This window comes from Melospiza georgiana, chromosome 2 (genome assembly GCF_028018845.1).
Source record: "Melospiza georgiana isolate bMelGeo1 chromosome 2, bMelGeo1.pri, whole genome shotgun sequence".
Lineage (NCBI taxonomy): Eukaryota > Metazoa > Chordata > Aves > Passeriformes > Passerellidae > Melospiza > Melospiza georgiana.
This window is the reverse complement of record NC_080431.1, coordinates 113909418-113932090: the sequence shown is the minus strand read 5'-3', so window position 1 is coordinate 113932090 and position 22673 is coordinate 113909418. Positions and strand designations below refer to the sequence as shown.

General features: G+C 38.5%; 1 protein-coding gene across 6 annotated transcripts in view; it reads right to left on the bottom strand.

Moving 5' to 3' along the window:
- KDM6A (lysine demethylase 6A) overlaps window positions 1–22673 on the bottom strand; it is a 153230-nt gene that overhangs the window by 109264 nt on the left and 21293 nt on the right. For all 6 annotated transcript variants that reach the window (XM_058043110.1, XM_058043121.1, XM_058043111.1 and 3 more), the window contains exon 3: window positions 10000–10108. In XM_058043110.1, coding sequence (XP_057899093.1) covers window positions 10000–10108 — 109 coding nt within the window. The remainder of the gene's footprint in view (window positions 1–9999; window positions 10109–22673) is intronic.

The following is a 22673-nucleotide window of genomic DNA, read 5'->3' as shown; positions in this document are numbered from 1 at the left end:
TCTTGTAAACTTTTTTTTTTTTTTTTAAAGCAACTACTGCAGTCAACTATACAGAGGACATGGATAAAAAGATGAAAAGAACATCAAATACAATGCTAAGGATTTACACTGGAAAAATAAAAGGGAGAACATTTTCACCACAGCTGTTAAAAATATAAGAAATAACACATGAGCATATCCATTGAAAAGGAGGGGTGGAATATGCTTACCTACAGCAGTTAAGGCAGTGCTACTAAGTTTATAAAATGTCAACAGTATTAAAAAACTACATAAATAAACAGAATACCTTAAAGAGAAAGAATAGGAAAAAAGAAAGCAAGAAGAAATTTGCTTTGAAAAATCCTAACACCTCCATTTAACATGGAGGGAAGTTATTACAGAAAGAAATCTTTTGCTCCATGACATTTCACCAGTTTTCTTTAAGAAAAAGGAAGTTTGGCTGTGATTTTCTTTTCTAACTCTTCCATTCTTCAATAAAGTTCAGCAACTTCCCACAGGAACAGCTGAAGTGATCATTTAATGTGCCAAGCTCAGTTACAATTAAAAACAAGCACATGGGAAGCGTGGACTGCTGAAACCTATTTATATTTACACGATAAGAAGATGAGGCCTCCATTCTAAGGAGTCACAGAGGGACAAAGAGGACACTTCAGCTCTCCTCAGTGTCTCAAGTGCCCAATCCTCCTGGGGGCTTCAGAGCCACCCAGGGATCCGTCCTGTTCTAGGCTAACAGCATTCCCTTGCTACTTCTTGCACGTGAAATGCTGAAATTCTCAAAGTTCTTCTAAACAAGGATGAATCATGGAGGGTTCCATTGAGCCAGAGCTAAATGTCCCTTTCCTCCTCAGGGAAGTCAGACAACTAACAAGTGTCACTGTGCATAATTTCAGTATTATCAAGCGCTCAACTTGCAGTAAGTTACCTCTAAAATTGGATTTCAGCCCCTTTTACAACTACATTAAATATCTGTTCCATGAGCACTCAAGTTCTGCTGAAAAGGATTAAAGGAACAGAAAAACAGGAAAAAAAAGGATTCAAGAAAATGTTCTTTTTGACAGAACCACATGAAATACTCCCAATCAAGCATAACACTAAGAAGAATCTTGCATATGAGATGCCAGAAATCAAATTATGAAAGCAAGATTTTTGAAAAACTGAACCAACCTAGATATAAAGGAAAACGTGAACCATAAATTTTGAACCCTATAATATTTCAAAATCCCTGAGTGAGTCACCAATAAGCATATATTTATTCTAAATTTTATGGTGTAGAAATTAGTACCTTATCTAAAACCTGTACTGTGGAACTAAAGCAACTACTCCCTTAAATTAGGTTTGTATCTACAAGAAGTAAGTGCAAATCCCTCAAAATACAAACTTTATTCTAAAATAAGAAAAAAAAAGAGCAACTGAATCTGCAGAGCCACAAGAATTTTACACAAGTCCCTATCTGTAACAGAGGGTGTGCTTTATCTGTGTTATGATTCTGACTGTAGGATGATATTCCCTGGTTTATTCAAAAGCAAAAAAATCCCAGTTACTTGGTCCATGCAGCACATTAGTAGCATTAAAAAAAACCAAAAAAAACCAAAAAAAACCCAAGAACAAAAATGAACAACTAAAAAATCCTAACACTAAAGGCTGAAATATCATTTTACACCTTTACTTTTCATCCAAGATTGGTCATTCCAAAGTGAGACAATTTTTGTCACAAAAAGATTCTATCAACTACTGCCCCTCTTTCAACAAAGGGTCAACTCTCATTTTTACACATTTAAGTGAATTATCCCATTTCAGTTATGGTGTCTGTCTTAAACATTATAAAATGAGTGCTTTGAAATCACTCTTAGGCACAGCAGGATTCTGCAGACAATCTTTTGATTAGGAACTTACTATTGAGCTTTTTCAATTTAAAACTTTGCCACTGAAACTCTTACACACATGGAATTGTATAAAGACAATAAAGGACATAAAAACTTCTTTTTCCCTGCATGTGAAACACACACAAACATCCAGAAAATGCATGTCTGGACTCAAAGAACAGGACAGAATATCAACAGCAGGACAATCAAGGCCTCTTGCTTCATCCTCAACTACTTTTTGTAGTCAACCACAGAAAGCTTTTAAAAGCACAGAACTGACAGACCACATTCAGACACCCAAAACAATACTCAACAATTACTAAAATAAGTGTTCAGTTACCTGTCTCCCTCCTTCTGTCCTTTATTTAATTTCTTTATCAGCTGATGCCATGCTATGAACACCTCTCTCCAGAACCTGGCCATGTATATTATTTTTCTAAGTTAATCCTTGTGATCCTTGTAACCCTGAAACCCTGTGAGTGGCAGATCCAGCATTTACCATCCTCCCCAGAGGAGGGGACATTCATACCCCAAAGCTATGCACAGCTTTTCAAGTCAATCACCATCAGCTATCCAGCTTGAAGAAAATAAAATGTTTACCTGAAACAGCTCTGAACAGCAAAACACCACCTTTCTAAAAGAACTGCAACCACTGAACAGTGAGAATCCTCCCGAGCTCAGGCTCTCTTCAGAATCTGTCTGTAAACCTCAGGCACCTCGTGCAGAGCTGACCCTCATGAGTTCACACTCTGGGAGTTCACTGCTTTCCTCTTACAGGTTTTCAGTCACTCAGAACTACCCCCTTTGCAATATGTACGGTTACTTCAATCCTGACAGACTTTATTATGTACCCCCTAAGTTTGCCTTCCTCTCCTACTATGACAGGACCAAGGGCCACGTCAGAAGCAGGACATGGATAACACTTGTTCCTTATTCCTCCCTGTTTAAAATTCCTTGGTATCATGCAGAGAATAAAAAATAAATTTGACTTAATTACCACTTATGTGGTTTCAGGATTTTTCTTTCCATCTACTTAATTTCATAGGATGTTGACAAAACTTAGTTTCAGCAGCAAGATAAGCCAATCTCTCTTTGTATCCAGAATCTACACACTTGACCTAAACAAACAAGGAAGGTGACAGTGGGGAGGAAAAACGTCTAGACTGAGTGACAACCACCCACTTGTCACCTCTAGCACATTTCATCATAAATCATGCAGTCAGAGCATGGCTTTTATGATCTGCTCTAATAAATCCACTTTATGACACCTTAAAACTTAAGAGGCCTTCAAAGTGATACAAACATGGAGCAGTTGGAGTGTTTTAGTGCTTGAGTAAGAAGAAAGTGAACTACATACTAACACCATCTAGTGGCACCTTGCAAGGCTAAATGTGACTAACACAAATTTTTGCCTTACTGAACTTAGAAACAGCAAGCTTTAATTTAACTACATATCCTGAAAAGAGAACTTTAATCCAAACCAAAATTCTGTATAAAATCTGTGTAAAACAGTATGTGTTTTCTTAAACACAATTATTTTTAATTTAATTTTTAAACAAGCACTAATATTCCGTAGTGCTTATCTGATGTGAAACTAATAGTAAAATAGAAAATCAGCTGAAGAACTGCACAAGGGAAGCTTGGAAAAAGCACATCTCTTGATTTAAATCTGACTGCTTCAAGGAAAAATATAAATCTTCATTAAACACCTAAGAGATACATGCAGGCTGCAGAAAAAGCTTACACCTAGTGCAGGTTTTACCCACCATGGTGTTTAAACCAGCAATGTGAAAACTGCTCTGCCATAAAACTGAAGACATCAAAAGGTGAGAAAATCCCAAGGCTGAGCCAATAGCATTGACTTTGCTGGATAAACACTGGCTGGATGGCCAGGTTCAGAGAGTGGTGGGAAATGGAATTACATCCAGCTGGTCACCAGATGTGCTCCCCAGGGCTCAATGTGGGGTCACTCCTGCTTGGCATCTTCATCAACAGCCTGGACAAGGGGATCCAGGGCTGAGCTTCAGCCAGGCCAAGGGCTGGGTCCTGCACTTGGGTCACAACAACCCCCCAGGCTGGGGGAAGAGGGGCTGGAAAGTGATGGGTGGGAAAGGAGAGGTGGTCACCAGCGGGATGAACACGAGCCAGAGGGCCAACGAGGCCAAGGGCACCTGGCCTGTGCCACCAAGTGTGGCCAGCAGGACCAGGGCAGTGACTGTCCCCTGTACTGGGCACTGGTGAGGCCACACCTCAAACCCTGTGTCCAGTCTGAGGCCCCTCAGAACAAGCAGGACATTGAGGGGCTGGAGCGGGTCCAGACATAGACAACGGAGCTGGGGAAGGGTCTGGAGAACAAACCTGATGAGGAGCAGCCGAGGGAGCTGGGGGTGTTGGGAACAAAAGGTGCTCAGGGAACTCATTGCCTTCTACAAAGTACCTGCAAGGCAGCTGTAGAGGTGAGGAGTCAACTGGCTCTGCTTCCAAGCAGCAAGCCTTGACAGGACAAACCAAGTGGCCTCAATTTGTACCAGGAGGGATACAGACTGGCTATTTACAAGATTTTCTTTGTGAGAGGATTGTCAGACATTGGCACAGGCTGCCCAGGGAAGTGGTGGAGTCACCATGCCTGGAGCTATTTAAAAGACAATGTTAAAGCTATTTAAACGGACATGCTTTAGTGGTGGCCTTGGCAGTGCTGAGTTAATGGCAGGACCAGGTTATCTTAAGAGGTCTTTTCTAACTTCCATGATTCTACAATTCTGTAATAACCCAAAAAATGTGGAAGTGAGAGCAGCAAAATGCCACTCAGGTCTTTTGTTTTAAGGCCTCAGGCAGATGCTGCTCTCTGTTTCCTCCAGAGATTTGTACTGAAAGTACCAAAGAGACAATCAAAGAAGCCTAAAGCATGTCTTCCTTTTAACACAGAATGAAGGTTGACACACAAAAGCAATACAAGCATAGATTTAAGACAGAAAAAATCATCAAATAGTCCTCTAAGAAATTTTATTAACAGCTCCACATCCCCATCTGTAATGCAGCAGCAAAGTGATGTAAAGACCACTGCCCCATCAAGTATTAAATGTGAAAGGTATACAAGTTTGACAAGAAATTTACAATTACAGAAATCCTTTAAAGCTTGAACTCTGTAAAAAGTCTTAAAATACTGAGAACCCGTGAAGAAACCCTATGGATTTTCATCAAGCTCAAAAATATTCCAAGAGTGCATTACACAAAAAGGTCTTTTAACAATTGAGTGTTTATTTAGAACACTTTCCAAAGTGAAAATTTTCAGACAACCAGTCAAAAACACGGCCTTGGTATATTTTATAATAAAACTCTCGACTGGTAACCTCTGCTCCATACACATACAATTTATAAAGAACATTTTAATGTTCTAAGCTTCCTTTTTTTCTGCAGAGATTTCACATAATGGTTTAAACCACCTGAAATTAAATCACCCAAAATTTATCTCATCTTCAAGATTCTGTAAACAGCTCTAAATAGAAGCAACTCCGATTCTACCAGTTAGTTCCAGTTACAAGCAACAAAATAAAACCCCTTAAACCTAAATATCACACTTATTTGAAACAGCCATCTCTTCCTTGACTCATTCTGGCTATTTAATTCATTCTAGTTCTTCAGGACTCATCAGTAAGACAAGACAGCCCAGCAGGAATCAGCACAATCCTGTCCATGCTGTGAAGTTTTCCCTTATATTTTATAAAATTACAGCTACTACCCTGCATCTCAGAGCACAGCACATGAAAATGCTCCCCAATAACAATACTGCCTTTCAAATTCCTGAAAGACCTTCACCACCACAGAGAAATTCCCTACAGAGCTGGAATTGTAAGTACAAAGGAACACACACACATTGTTGAATATGGGAGTTTCTCACAACCAAACAACTTTACAAAAGAACAATCAGAAAGTGTTTAAATTTTGGGTTTAGGTTGCATTGCAATAAAAGAGCTGCTCAATTAACAATCTGGGTATTTTTTTAGTAGGGTTTTAAATTTTAGATTAATGATTACTAAAAAAAATGCCCCTGAACGCTATCTTATAAACAGCTTAAAATATTTTTATATAAGTATTTTTGACAAAGCAGTCACCATCTATAATCAAACCAAATACTACTAAAACTGTTCTGACATAGAACATTTAAAAATGAGACTACCATTTGAGTACAACAATAAGAATTATTCCACTACAGTATTTATTGTGTTTTAGTAACCGTGGCACAAATAAATTCATGTTTTCCTCAAATCATTCATTCATTAACTGCGTTTTCTACTTCCAGGAATTTTGCTTAGAGAACAGCAGTTCAAGGAGGCAAATGATTAAAGGACATGTCCATTTGTGCCACTGTGAGCTGTCCTCCAAGTCACAGACTGAACACGGTCAGTGCACGTGACCCTCGTGCAAGAAAAGATCCCTAAGGAAAACACAGATGATGTCAATCCACGAGCTCATTACACAGCAGTCAATTAGAACTCAAGTCAGCTAGAACCCTTAAAACATCTTCACTCCTTACTCATGGAAACCAGCCATGGAATGAAAAATAAACTCCAACTATCAGTGGAACATCCTTTTTTTTCAAGACCAGAGCACAATAATTTGGTAAAAAACCCATGTGTCCCGAGGAATCCAGCAGCAAACAGTGCAGAGGTTCACACCAGGAGTCCTGACTGAATTCAGAATGCTCCCAGCACCCAAAGGCCTCCATGACAAGCCATCCACCTCCTCCAGCAAAACCCCAAGGTTGAGGTTTCACACTCTGGGGCAACTGCACAGCATTTTTGTGCAGGGTTATTTTTCAGTTGGATCAGTTCCCCACACAGCTGCAGGCTCAGCTGCGCCAGCACAAAGAAAGCAACCCTCAGACACCAGGGTGCCACCAAGGGCATGCCCAGGCAACAAAAGCTTTGGGAACCTCCACAACAATCCAACAGCTGGGAATAGCTGCCTTGGCAAAAGAGACAGGAGGAAGAATCAGATTAGAGTTGAGAAAATTCTACTGAGGAAATGAAATGGTTTTCACCAGGAGGAGTCAACGTTCCCATTTTAGGAAATCGCAAAGCCAAATCCTGATCAGTCACGATCAATACAAGGAAAGCTGAGCATTGAAACCACTCTGAACATGCAGGCAAAGCTGAAATCAATTCATCTGTAATCTTGGTGATAAGTGTCTGAATACAAGGCAGTGTCTCACTGGATTCAAAATCTGCAAAAAGGCTGATCCCTTGTGTAGGACCTTCTCCTAACAGCAGCAGAGTGCTCATACCACAGCAACTCCATTCCATGGCTGCAGAGAAAACCCTTTACCTATCAAAAGCAATTCAAACTTGCAGTTTTCCAAAATGCAGTAACCTGCAGAGCAGCTTCAGATCTTTTAAAGGTTAGCAGTGGCACTGACACTCCAGTCTAAGCTCAGGTATAATATTGAGAAGAAAGAACCTCATCCAGTAATTTCTGATGTGAACTCAAAACTTTTCTTGAAGACAAGTACTTCTTTTTAAGGAAGAAAAATAAAAGCATATTGATTCTGGAATTCAGTGGCTAGGAGTGACAGAAAACACAGTGCACTTTGAGGGGACTTAGAATATTTAAGAGCTTTCACTAAAAAAAATAAAGTTAAATAGACTTCAGTATCAGACACCATCTGACTGCCCCTCACTGGTACCCGCTGAGCACAAGCAGCAAGGGCAGTAATAGCATCAATAATGTGAGTTTCAATGATGCAACCTGCCAGGACTTTTTCTCAAGATCCCTTTATAGTGTATAAGTCCTAATTCTTACAAAGAAATGACCTACAGTCTCAGTACATTCAGAAGAAGGTATTAGCTACATCAAAACACTAAAAACATGCAACAAAATGCATCCAACTGCATGATCCTTCACTGCCAGTGTGTTGGTGAAAAAATGAGACAGATCTAAAGAGAAGAACCCACCAACACAAAACCCAGATCTGTCATCCCAGCACTGCTTCATCTTGACCACTCATCCCAGTCCTACAGTCAGCTCACAGTTTGTTCTGCTCTGCACAAACTTCATAGCAAGCATTTCTTAAACAAAGAACACTATCACTTCTGCCTTTATATAAAACACTTCATACATTTTATACAAAGGTGCGTGCATTTATTGAAGATATTTATTTAAGTTACAAGCTCTTAAGGGAAAAAAAACTGTGGAGCATTATACAGGCTGCTATGTTGTGATATTTTATTAATTATATCCAATTTATTAAACACATTGACTTGTCCATAACTTTGACTAAATTCAGACTACACAGATTTATAGCTCTGAGTATCATGCTCCTTCAGCATTTTACACTTCTGCAACTTCAGGACCTAAAATCTGGGTAAAATATACATTACTGACATCAAAACATTCTGAACTCTCTTTTCTGTTCTAAATCATATAAAATTTAACTATAATGCAATTGGAATGTATGACAAATAAAGTAACAAAACTTGTATCATGCAATGACATTTATTTTTACTTTATAATGGAACACAAACATTCTAGTTCTTTCAAATAGCAGTAATAAATTAGTGGTAGAACAACAATGACTTTCTGCATTGAGGGTAATAGTTTTACAGTCTTCGGTACCAGAGTTCAAAAACTGTACTGAACAGGAACATACGTCCCTCACTTAATAAAAAAAAACCCTTTAACTTCCCTTTTTACATCAATTAAAAGTCCTCCAGTATTTTTAACTACTACTACTACACTTTTTGGAAAATACAGATACATTTTTAATACTCCATAACTAACAAGGTTTTCAGTTTTCTTGAGGTTTTTTTTTTTTTACAACTGAGACGTGACTTTAAATAGTCATCTAAGAAAGTATTAAGTACTTTAATTCAGATTTTTAATGGCTTAATGTTTCTTCTCACATTGTTGTGGTAATGCCCTTTTACAGTTCTGGAGAACTGATATTTCCAACCATCAAATGGAGTTTTTATGCTTGTTTTTAAAACAATACACAGAGTACAAAGCAGATGCCCCATCAGTAAACCCTGCCTCTGATCCACAGCAACACCTGGTGCTGTCACTCCTAACTCTTATCAACTCAAATGCAGAGTTAATACAGGTCAGTCCATAATCCTGGGCTGGTTTTGCTGAGTAAAATATGTCCAGAAGGTCACACTGCACTCACACCTAACTTCATTAGGCTAATGAGAAAGAGTGGTGCAAATTTCTTTGCAGAGGAGGTGGCAGAATTTTCTTAAAACTAAGGGAAGCACTTAAAATCAGACTATTCTTCACTAAATTTCAGAGACATTATACTGCCATGCTCCCTTCAACTTTTCCCATGCCTCTGGATTTGGAAACACCAGTGGTTATATCCCAGTCATTAGAGGGGATGAGGTACAAGACAAATGCTTCCATCATCCAAACAAACCCTTCTGAATTTACAGGCTGAATTTAGATACCTTCTAATTCCTCCTGAGCAGCATCAAATCCACATGTTTCTCACTTTAGAAATGAATGTCCCAGGAAGCCAAACTCACCCTGTTTAATGTCAGACAGAGAGCCAGAGGACCCACAGACACACAGCTATCAAACAGCCCACACCAGCCTGAGTCACCAAACTCAGGCTCCTGAACTACTCTCAGTTATCACTCATCTCCCTGTTCCTGCATCCCAGGGAAACTAAACCAGCATCTTTGTGTGCTTAGAAAAAGGCATGGGGGGGGTAGAAGCACACATTTTCAGGGTGGGGGTGTTATTTGTTTCCCTACACAAACAGATCTGCATTCATGTTAAAATTAAAAAGCAATGACAACGAAAAAAGGCAAAGAAAAGTAAATATTCTAACGTGTTCTACCCAGCTCTCACCCACATCTCACAGGTGCCATCAGACACTGGGCCTTGCCAGCCAACTTCATATTCACACCTGAACCAGGAGTGTTTTGGTTGGGCTTTTGTTTTTCATTAAAATAAAGAAGAATGAGAAGTAATAATAAAGTTGTTTTTGTGAAGATATCACCACTCATAATTCTTTTATGGGCTCTGAAATACAGCACAAACCAAGGAAACAGTGACTTAGCCCAGTGATTTTCATTCTGTTGTGCCACCTACACTGAAAAACAATTCCCCAAAGACATTTATCAGAACTAAAATTTCTTACCTTTTGGATAATCTTCCAATAAGAGGTTGAAGTGACCTAACTGACAAAAGAAATCAGACTCGACCTTTCCTTCAGCTTTCAAAATTAGCGATTCATAGCAGCGAACAGCCTGGGAAAGAGAAATACAAGGTTTTCAAAATTCTGTACTTTACTAAAGCAAATAATACATTTTCTGAGAAATAATCAAGTTTTTTATTAGCTTGAAAGATGAGGTCTACAAACACTCTCACTAACAGAGTCAACATCACTTTTGAAAGAAGAAATGTAATATTAAAGACAGAACAGATTTGGAAGCTCACTGATTCTAATACAAACTGACAACAAATGAACAACAGAAATTTTCTCTTGTTTTTCTGTGGACGTTTGATTTCCCCAATACAAAACAAACTTCTAACTTACATGACAATTTTTAAAATCAATGAAACACAAAAGGATTTACTTCATTCTTTCCAATCTGCAAGAAAGAAACCCCTCTGATTTTATTCTCATTGTGTTGCTTTTTTTCCCTAAAGAAATAATTTTTCATTTAACAGCTATTTCACTCATTTTTGCTGAACCAAAGAGCACACTACCTCAACATGTTTCCTTGTGCAATTTATACATCTTCATATGTGTTTCCCAAGATCAGATTCTTTTCACATCTAGCATGTTGTAAAATAATTTACTTCCTCCTGCTTAGAAAAGCTAAAGCGAGAAATGTAAATCCAATTAGAAATTAATTCCAGTTTTGAGAAAACGTGCCCCAGAAGTTTTTAAGTGACACACACAGAAGCAAAGAGTGTTCTGTGCTATGAACACACGTTTTCAACAACTGAAATGACACCTTCTATTCACCATAACTGCCATGATCTTGAACCTATTACATATCTAGCTCATGATCCTATTTACCTCCTGACCCTGTTTACACTTTGGGAATGAATGAATGAATGAATAAATAAATAAATAAATAGATAAATAAAGAAAATATTTTTCCCAGCTTTCTGAACTTATTAGTCATTGAATTGAAGCAGTTGAACAAACTCATATGGAAGGGTGGAACTGTGTTCCCCCAGCACAGTTCTCAAAGCCAGACAGACTTCAACAAATTCTAATTCCAGCTGGTTAATCTATGACTTTCACCTATTTATGGTACATGTTTCAAATTTGATTGCAATCATGAACTCCTTGATTTTATGACATGACAATAATCAAAGACTATGGGGCCCTTCCAACTCAGCATATTCTGTGATTCTGTAAAATGAGGAGCTTTTTAAAGAGATTTTAATAAAACTCAATGTTTAAAAGGAGGGGGGGGATACAACCTGAATATTTAAATCAGTAGCCATGCCCATGTTTGTAATTTACTTTGAGTACACTTTTACTAATCATCAAAAAGAGAAATGCCAAAAAAAGAGGAAACGTTACCCAATTACTGATCTAATCTGTTCTGAGTGGGTCATAGTTTGTATCCCAAGACTGGAGTATCACACACTTTCACCTACTCTCAAGCCCAGAAAAGCTTTATTCTATGGCTGTTTTCAGAGGCAAAGCTCCAATGAATCAAAACAAAGCTATGCTGCTACAGAACCTTGGGTGTACATGTGGTATTAAAATGATTTAATAAAACATTAAATATGTTTACATAAACTTAAAGTACATATTTCAAACTGTAGCTACTTGGTCATGTTCTGAAGATACCAAATTTAGATGCATATTTGCCCTAGCAAACTGCAGTGGAAGGATTGCAATTCTTTTCACCAAGGATCAAAGCTACAATTACTTTAATTTCATTCCCATCACTATGAACACCTCTTGCAGTCAAGTCAATTCTCCATTTAAAGAATATCATCCCTAAAATCAGAAGCAAAGCACACAAGTACAAAGAACATTCCTTAAGATCATTATTTGTGTATGTACTGACTCTTACATCAGCAAATATCTTAGTGCACAACTTTCTTTTTGGCACTGTGCCTCCCCTCTCCATTTTTGGTCTCATCTCTTGATTTGTACAAAACATAACACAATTTTTGATGGTGCCCCTGATGTTACTGTTACACATTGATTTGTAGATAGGCTTCCCTTTTTCTGATGACTTGCAATACCTGCTACAGCTGCTGAAGAAAATAGTCACATTTTGATATTTTCTAAAATTGGTATTTTGTCTTTTGCAATCCAGAGCATATAGAAACTGCAACCACAACAGGCAGCCTACAATAAATACTGGAGAGGAAGCCAGGGTAGTTTATTTCCTGAATCAGGCTACAGGTGTTTGAAGAGAACTTGGCTTTTTGAACAAATGTAACAGGATTTTTCTGTACAGATGTTCAGGGAAATTATAAATCACACGCACTTTAACGTTAAAGTGTTTGGGGACCCTCAGTGTTCCCACAGCCCCTTTTTAAGTAAATCCTCATTAAAAGAGGTATCACATATCTGAAGCACTGTCTGTAATAGGGATGGAAAAACCTGTGCCCAAGCCTTTCACACAGCTCAGAGCAATTCTCAACAAGGCAGATTTTCCCTTTATGGTAGAGCACAAACTGAAGATACTGCAAAACCATCTCACTGATGCCAACACAAAGCAAGGCCTAAGAGACCAGAACTTCCCCTTTCAGCCACAGTTAACTGTAAATTATCTGTTCTTGTAAGAGTAATTCAAATTACACCATTAAAGCAAACCCTCTCTGCTGACCTCTAACTGGTTTGCAACATAATCAGCAACACACTCATATTTATAAAAACTTAACTTGAGAAGGTTGTTTCAAATTATTTTTTCCAATTCTTCCAGCACATTCTAACAAAATGAAACAGAAACTAAAAGCAAGGATTACATCCTCAGTGGGAACACCAAATCAGCCCCTGGGTCAGCAGGTTGGTCACTGTGTGGCTCTTGCTCTTCCCAGTCAGGGCAGAGTCACCAGGCAAGACTTACCCAACTTTGGTTTTGGTCAAGAAACTTTCTCCCCCACCAGAACAACCCACAAAGGTCTTTAGAAAGGAGCAAGTATTTTTCTGCACAGGTAAGAATTTGTCTCTGTTGAATGAATGGATGTAAAAGGGAGGTCATCACTGCACCTGTCTGTGTATGTTTTCTTTGAAGGAAAAATCAAAAGATCTCATTTTAATGGTTCTTTAACTGCAAAGGCCACCTATGGCACTACTTGTGCAACACATTTAAATTATCCTGAGACACTAAGAATTCTAAGGAAGTTGAAAACCCCTGAGGTGTTTAAGCATTGTTATTTCTCCTCACTGTATGGATCTCTAAGTGCATTCAATGGACTCAGCCTTGAGAACTGCCAGTATTGACAAATTAACAAGAAAGAGAAAGACCCTGAAATTAAAAGGAAGATTGCTACACAGCATCGTACACTTCCTTCCCTTTGTTCAAGGCTACAAGAAGATAAAAGGGAAACCTGAAGAATTTAGGAACTTGGCAAAATAATCACCCGCAGCCGCCTCGCAGTGTGGCAACCAGAGCAGAGGCAGGAACCCAAGGCAGGAATGGCTGCAGGAAAAGAAACTGGCTTATATAACACTAAAAAAGTAACAATCTTCATGTTGTTTGCCACCTTCAACCAAGGTAACACACTATTGTCACACAAATTCCCTCTCATTACATCATAGTTCATGACTGGGGGCGTCCTGATTGCACAGATTCAGCTGTCAATTCTTAGGACACCTTGAAATACAGTACAGCGAAGAAAAAGGCTTAATATAGTTACCAACTCACAAAAAGCCAGCAAAATCTGTTCACAAAAGGAAGAAATTATTCTAGAATCACCTTTAAAATGTACTACCAGACCCCTGTGTGTTCCCTACTTTCATTCCAATGGATAAGGAAGTGGATTCATTTTCCCCTCTCTTTTAAATCCATTCTTTCCCCCCCAAAAAAACAACCAAGCAAAACCAGCACCACAAACTAAATGCCAGTTTTGGCCATTATTAATATGATGTCATTTCATGTAGGAAAGACCCTAGAGTTGAGAATATACCATAACAAAATAAATAAATATATCCTACCCCAAAAAATCTAACTGATAAATCCAGCAGGTGAAATCAGAATTCTAAATATTGTATACAGGTCACGGAAACATTTCAGCTCTGCTTTATAAATAAAAAGGACAATGTTATTTCTACTTCCATTAATATAAAGAAAAAAAATTTTACCACTATCACTGGTTGTAATGGTTTGTATTTTACAGCGCAAATTCAAACTACTGTTAAAAAACTATACTAAAAAAAAAGGAAGAAATCAATACAGCTTGTTCAGATTGTTTCTGAAGAAGATAATGTGATGCTATCCTTTCTGAATCACAACATGCATGACTGACCAAAATGAAACTAAGCAGGCCAAAACAGCCAAACATGACAAAGCATTAACTATTAATTCTTGAATAAATTAATGATATGAAAATGGAGGAGTACACTGAGTCAGCAATTCTTACTTAAAACACAAAAAAACCTTGGCAACTACAGGGAAGCAAAAAGCCAGCAATCTGAATTGTTAACATGGCAACAACCAGGCAGTAACATACAGTGAAGGAAATTATCTGAATTTTACTGGGTAATAAATTAACTGCTTAAGAAAAACACAGCACTTCAATGCAGACAATACAGTGCAAAATCACAAATTCCAATCTTCAAGAAGTTCCTAAAACCTTCAATTTCACAACATAAAACATTAATGTATACGTAGATAAACTGGGGGATGGTGACAAAACTGAACAGTTGCTGCTTCCTTTTCTTGCACCTTCAGGGACCCAGCTGGATGGGCTTTGTGAGCAGGTAATGAGAGCAGAGATCCCACATGTCTTGGGGTACCTGTCCCCAATTCCCCCACTTCTGAGACTCTGGCTGGGCCCTCCTCCTGTTGGGGGAGACCCTCCTGGAGTGGTCTTGTGTCAGGAAAGAGGGAGACACTGGATTTTTTTCTTGTTTATTTTTATCTTATCTAGAGTTTTGCATGCTGTCCACACTGGGCTCAGCGCACTGGAAAAGCACCACAAAAATGGCAACAATCTCTTGTTACAAGGTCTTTTAAAGCTAAACTATCCAGTAAAGAACTGACACCTGGATCATCTTCCCTTTTAACCCAATAACAGATCCCCAAAATCCTGCAATGAGGACTTTTCCACCCAATTACAAAATGCCACCCAAACCCATGGAGAAGGAGGAAGAAGCAGCTCATGAGGACACACTGTGCCCTCCATCTTGCTTCCATCCACAACACACTAAAAATCCCAAAACCTAAATTTCCCACCTAAGTGATACACCTACCCTACTCTCTACTTTACACCTTAATGGATTCTAGTCTGTTCTGGAGTTTAGGAAACTTTCTCCACGGATGAGGGTCAGAGTCAGTGCTGCCCTGGGGGTCAGGGCACCCCAGAGCAGACAGGGAAATATTCCCTGTGCCCTGGGTTTCCACACACATGAAAATTGGAGAGGGAGACAACAGCAGACTCTTGATAAAGAAAATACAGGCTTATAGTAATGGTTAGAAACAGAATGTTAATTAGGTGATATTTTATTCTTCTTGAAAATAAAGTAGCCACATGGATAATCACACATTACCACTGGTCAGACTGAGGGGCACCTGCAGAGCAGAAGGCACAAGTGTGTGTGTGTCCTCACTCCCTCAGTGCCACTGAGCAGGCTCTGAAAGGGTTATTTTCCCATTCCTCCCCCTTGCCACAATTCACCAAAACACACATAATTTGCTAACAACAATGCCAACAATTTGCCACCACCCAGAGAACCTCGTGGTGAAGCTCCAGCTCCTGCTCTGCAGCAATGGGGGTGTGAACAGGGCTCACTTCAGCTATGCAAAGAAAAAAAAAAAAAAAAAAAAAAAAAAAACAAGCCTGAATTCTTCAGAAGTAAAGCTATTTTCCCCCATCAATGACTGGCTGGATACACATCACTTTCTGAGCTGTAGGTGATTTACAAGAACATCTCATTTACTTCTGCAGGGAAAAGCACACCATTCTTATTTGACTGAAGATAACTTGGATTAATGCAGCAGATCCTCCACTGAAGGCTCTCATATTATGTATTGGCACAATATCCTTAACTTCCTTTACTTTCTTATTCAACAGCAATTCCCACTACAGCTTTCAAAGCTTCTTTATATGCTCTGTATTTGCAACACTCATATTATGTTATAAAATTTCTCTCTCAATTTCACACATTTACTCTTCATGTATTTCATGTATGGACTATGCTATTTTCAAAGCCTCAGGAAGAGTGCTGAAAGTACAGCTTGCTGCACACAAAATATGCTCAGACCCCAAAACATTCAGGCCTCAAGAAGCAAAAACATGAACTGGCCTCTCCAGCAACTTTGCTCTTGCAAAATTTCTATGGCATATTGGAATGTTGTGAGCTTATTCTAGTCTGCCAGTAACACTTAGGATCAAAGTCCTCATTTCAGGGACAATTAGTACAGAACAACAGAAACTGATCCTCCTCAAGCATTTCTCAAGAAATCTATCATCAATTTTCCCTAATTTATTTTCTTATGACTAATGCTTCATGAAACAGGCACAAGAATAAACAGTGCAGGCAATAAAGAAAAGCAGCTGCACACATGAGCTACATGCACAGCCTGATGGTCACAATTTTGAAGGATTTTCTTTAAAAGCCACTACTGTAGTCTAAGACTTTTGTGTTTCCACATTATACTGAAGATATAACAAATATTTTTGTTCAGATGATGTCTATGGCAGATGAGAGATGACAGTGTAAGAAGCAGAAGGTCAAGGCTGCTAAGTTTACAAGGCAAAATTAACCTGGACTCAATTATTGTTGAAAACTGAGGGATATTGCTTCATAAAAAGCACAGATCTGCAGAATAGAATACAAAACAGAATCCATGCAAATCAATGATTAAATGGAGAAAAGTGACATTTTAGCAGAGAATGAAAAACCCAACTTGCCTCCCCTGAATACAGAACACTTGCAAGACATTCCTGACACGTGTTTTCTGTCAGACAGATGCAAACTCAATAGTTTACATATTAAAAATAGTTTACATACATAAAATACAGGAAGCTTAGCCCTCTGCAGCTGACAGTGTCCATAACCAACTGGATTTTATGAAAAATTTGTTGACTGGAGTTTATGTGGTGAATCACTCTGCATTAATTCTGAGTCCACCTGGAGGATGCAATTCTCTCATTTTTTCTTTTAAATACAGTCAAATAAATTTACAAATATCAATGTCTATGTGCATATACATACACCTACATCACTCTAGAAATTCTAAATTATTAGCAAACAGAATCATCTCTATTCTATCCCTGAAAATATTTCATAATCAGGTGACTCAGGAGATTATGGCAAATTTTATATGGAATTTCATCATTCAAAATCCTTCACAGGTAATCTTTACCAAAAACCCAAACAAACACAAGTAATTTTCTTTTTTTTTTTTTCCAAGTGGCAGTAGATTTTTTTACAGACAACTGGAACATTGTTTTTATCTCAGACTATAGGAATATCTTTTTGGTTATTTTTACCACAGCAAGTCTATTTCAAGTAGAATTGCAGCACCTTAATTTAGCAATTTTTCAAGCTCATGAATAGTTCACCACACACTAAAATTTAAGACCACTAAATCTGATTTTATTCTATTAATTCTCACCTATACCAACACCTAACATCACAAATGAGGTGTGGCTTATCATACTTCAGAACATTTAGATAGCTAAAACTGATAGATAAGTTTACCTTTTTTTTAATATGTTAAACCAGTTTTATCTAGGAGTCTACAGAGTCTCATACAGATTTTAAGTAAGATATGACACAAATAAATAGCTAGTTTTATTCTCTTTGGGTAAATTATTTTTTTTAATGTAACTAAAATCAACACAGAAAAATACAACCAAACAGAAACCCACCCACAAATAAAGCCAGAATGTGCATCAATAGCTGCCTGTTTTACCTAAGGAAAAAAGGATCAGAATAACTTATTTATGCAAATATCTCTGGATCTGGACATAAGTCTTTAGAAATGTCACAATGACTATCAGGCACCAAGCATAAGAATGACAATGAAACAAAGAATAAAGAACTTGAAAGAAAGAGGTATTAAATAGAGAACAATGTACAAATATGTGCACAAGACAATGTCTACCAAGACTGACACAACAAATATATATATATGTGAAAATATCTAGTTTCAGACTGAACAGAATGATTTTTCTGTGTTGTCTGAATACAAGGCAATACATAAAGGCAACTATTAAAAAATACTTAAAAGCTACCCCAAACTGCTCTGCTCTGCTAAATCTGCCCAGTCTAAACTTCAGTCCCAAAAGGGTTCAACACTAGAGGTGGCCTGGTACTCGGAAATAATATTGCTGATAGCTTAGTCTGAAAATACAAGGAAAAGATGATTTATTTTAGAAGAATGGAAGTGAAAATGGGTCAGGAGCTGTTTCATAAAGAAAGTGTAAAAACTAATGCTAATAGGGTGGGAAGTGTGGAATTTTCAGCACCACAGGAGATAGAGAATTGGCAAAAGCACATTAAAACACAAAGGACAAAAAACCAGAATGAACCTGGTTTTACATACTGAAATATCACAATTTCAAGGAGTCTCACAATGCTGGCACTTTGAAAGTTACCACAGCCAGTGCAGCAGAAGGATCCACCCCAAGGATTTTCCATCACATCACTGAAATCTCCCATATAGGTACAATCCACAAATCACATTCCTTTTTCCACAGCCATTCATATTTTCTCCTCTGTGGCTGCTTAATTATGCTTACACAATTATGCTCACATATAAAAATGAGCAACACTGGAACATAACCAAATGTGCATGAAAACCAGCCTGCATAGGAAATGTTTTGTAGGAGAACTTTATGCACAGAAAACACCTTGAAAAGCACCACAAAAACTCTCATCAAGAGGTGCAGCCCTTGTTGCTAATCCAGCAAACACCCAGCCTTATGCCTCACCTTTTCCCCCCCTGTGTGACTATCTGAACAGACAGAAATTGCAATGAGGAAATAAGAGGAATACAATCCTCTGGATACAGTCCACAGCTAATGAGCAATACCACTTCTGAATGGCAGAGCTGGTGAACCTTATTTCAGGAAAGAATAAATGTCTTATTTCTGCTGTGTGACAGTAACAGGTAGAGAGTATATTCACAGAGATTTCAGATTTTACATTTATGTATTACAAAGCCCAAATCCAAACTATTTTAGCTACCAGTATGAATTTTCATCATAATGTGCACTAAACACCAAATAAATGAAAATACACCCAAAACATTGCCTGGGAACTGGCCAGCAGAGTCTTCTGGTAAGTAAAACCTGATAGTGAATTGTCACAGGCAAAACATCCTAAAGCCTCCTGCAGCTGCAGGGTGAACAGCTGTGCAGGTTGTCACCACAGCCTGTTCTCATTAACATTTCCCTGGAGCTGGATCTTAGATATCCTTCTTGAATAATGCTTCCCAAGCCCTAGCAAATTTGACACCCAATATACAGATGGACATTAAAAAATACCAAGTGGGAAAACATTCATGTATGAAGCTTAATGCCAATTCTTCATCTATCTTGTATGCATTTTCAGGGACACTACTGAACAAGGAAACAGAGACAGCTTCAAAGGATGAAGTTCCTGCTAAGTGCAGCAGATCAGAAACCAATTCTATTATAGGAGAAAAATTCACAAGAAACTCCAGCACATTAAAAATTCACAAAAAATTCACAAGAAACTCCAGCACATTAAAACTATCTAAGGACTTAAATCTAGACAGATCAAGATTCAAGGCTTAATTTTATTTAAAACAAAGATCAGATTCCAGAGTCAACCTCACTTTTAAGCCAAAAGTGACCATGACAATTCTCTGCAGGACAGAGGCAGAATGACAGACACCAAGCTCCCACCTATATGGAGAACTCTGTCCCAGCCATCCTTTCCCCTTCCATAACTACAGCATGACCTTGGGTAGAAAAGGAGGATTTGTGATTTACAACAAAAAGCTGGATAAAGAAAAATGCAATCCATTAGGGGTGAGTACTGAGGTGTCCTGGGCACACCACCATCTGTTTTGGCAGAACACTACAAACACAGCTCTTCAACACAATTATCAGTTCTCAGTTCCATGATGATGATGATGATGATGATGATGATGTTCCTTCCATCAGAAAGATCTGCAAGGCATCTTTTACACAATGCCCAAATGGGAAAAGTACAATCCCCCCTTCTGTTGGGCCTACCTTTCACTACCACACACCCTGACTCAGAGAATTGTATGAGTTTTTTAATAAAGTGCCTTTAAAATGAGTCACCACACTTAAGAAAATCAATACACATCCCAAACACACTCATTTCTAAAAGTCAACCTCGTGCACTTCTCTTAATTAGATGTTTACACACAATTCACAAACCTTACACTGCTCATTACATGTACCAGTCCCAAACAGAAAATAGCTAATGGCCGTTTTTCTCTTAAAAATGTCTATTTGCAGACTGAAAAATGGCATAATGTGGATTCCACTGTATGGAAGCCAAATCTTTAGCCCAGTATTTATGTGGTGCTGCCCCCACATCACCTTTCAGAGTGACCAAATCAGCATCTCTAGCACTGCTCATCTCTCACAACCAGGGAGAAAACCCAAAAATTTTTAAAACAGTGATCAAACTATTAAAAAGCATTTTATAGGCCTATAGAGGTATGAAATCCATGACCAGAAATTTGCAATGGGACAGAGTACCCAAAAGAGCAGTGAGGATCAGCACAGAACATCACAAGTTCTGTTGGCACCACTCATAAACCTGGATGTGAATGTGGCTCACACACCAAACACCTCTGAGGAGTCCCTTATAATAAATTACTGCAATATTCACGTTTAAAATGAAACAACGCTAGAAATAACTGAATTCTGTACATCAGACATTAGTTGAGAAGGTTTTCTGTTGATGAACATGCCACATTCCACAGGGCTCCACAGGTGTTTTCCTAAGTTCTCTCTCCAGCTAAAGCTGTCGTGACTTGAGCCTTTAGTTGAACAATCAATTCTGATATTATTTACAGTGGTGGGCAACAATTTCAATTACATATTAATGTCAAACCTTAGAATGAATCTCAGCAGTTTTACAGGCAATATAGTTTCCAAAATGCAACTAACTCAGTGCTGCAAAAAATGCACCAAAATTGTGACCCAAAACCATAAAGTCGCTAAGAAGTTTCTACTTAAAGGACAGTTCCTTAACACTAAAATGTGGACTGTCTTCCTTTTTGAGGTTTTGGATGAACAGGACACACCCTTGTCTCCCATTTCACTGTCAGTAATGTAATCTTTGTTTAGAGGTTAAATTCACCTTTAAAGCACTCAATGGCCTGAGCATGGATCTGTGAATTGACAGAATACACCAGTGTGTCAACCACACCAAACAAGAACTCTTCAGAATGCAGGAAAAGCTCATTTCCACAGAAGACTGGAATTTTTTCCAGTACTGGTCCCAAAGAGTTGGATTCATCATTATTAGAAAATATATGTGGAAGGGTGCACACACATTTCATTCTTTCACACTTTACTTAATAAACATAAACACTCCACTATGCACTGAAATATCTCTGCTGAACATTGTGGCACTATGAACAAGCAATCCTCCTAGAGAGGAAAACAGCAGAACAACCCAAAAATCTCTGAATCAAGAACAGCAGAATCTGTTAAATACAGTCAAATACTGACACTAAATGAAGTTCTAAAGAGTATGCTGGGCACAACCAGAGGAGTGGGCAATAAAAGCTCAGACAAAATAAAGGAGTGGGAGGGAACACCAAGTAAGAGATGAAATTTTTGTCTCTGGGGAATGCCAGAGAAGGAAAGCAGATCACAACTGACTCAAGCCCTGAAGGACAGCACCTTCTCCACTGCTACCATTTCATCCCTTCTCCAGCAGGCTGCACAACAGCCTCCCATCATCACCCACCCAACACAAAAAATTCCCACCTAATAATCACTTCAGTCATGCCAGTCACCAAGAGAACAAGTCATTATCCCTCTGCAGGGAATATCTGGGGAGGATGAAAAAATACAAAGGTGAGAAAGTTTAAGAACAGTTGAAAATGTAGCAAATTGAAATTAAAAGACATTTTCAAATAATCATAAAAGGAGAAGGGTAGCAGGCAAGTCAGTCCCAAATGTCAGTCTTTTTAAGCCCTTTATTTTAAAGTGTCAACTGTAGTACAAAAGGCTCTTTTTTCATTGCTTTCTGCAGTAACAGATTTTCTTACATCCAAAAAAAGCAAACCTCATCATTCTGGACCACCTGTGGCCTGTCCTGTGAAAGCAACAGGAGGTGGTAACCTTTATGCTTAAGCTTGGAAACATAAATAACACTTGCACATGTGGAAGAGAATATTGATGTTGTCTTTAGGCCACAGATGGAGAACTGGCATCACCTGAGGTGAATGTGGCCCACAGGAACAACTCCTGACTGGCAAGGCCTGTGAGTTCCTGTCCAGTGCACAGAAAGCACCCCATAAACTCCAGTATGCTGAAAATATACTCCAAACTTCTTTTGCTGTGAGATAACTTGAAAAACTGCAAGCCTTTGTGGAACATCAAAACAAAGTTTGAGGCTCATGCTGATTTTATTTCCACACGTTCCCAGGTGTGGGGAGGTGGCTGCTCATGCCATGCCAGCCCCTCACAGACACAAAG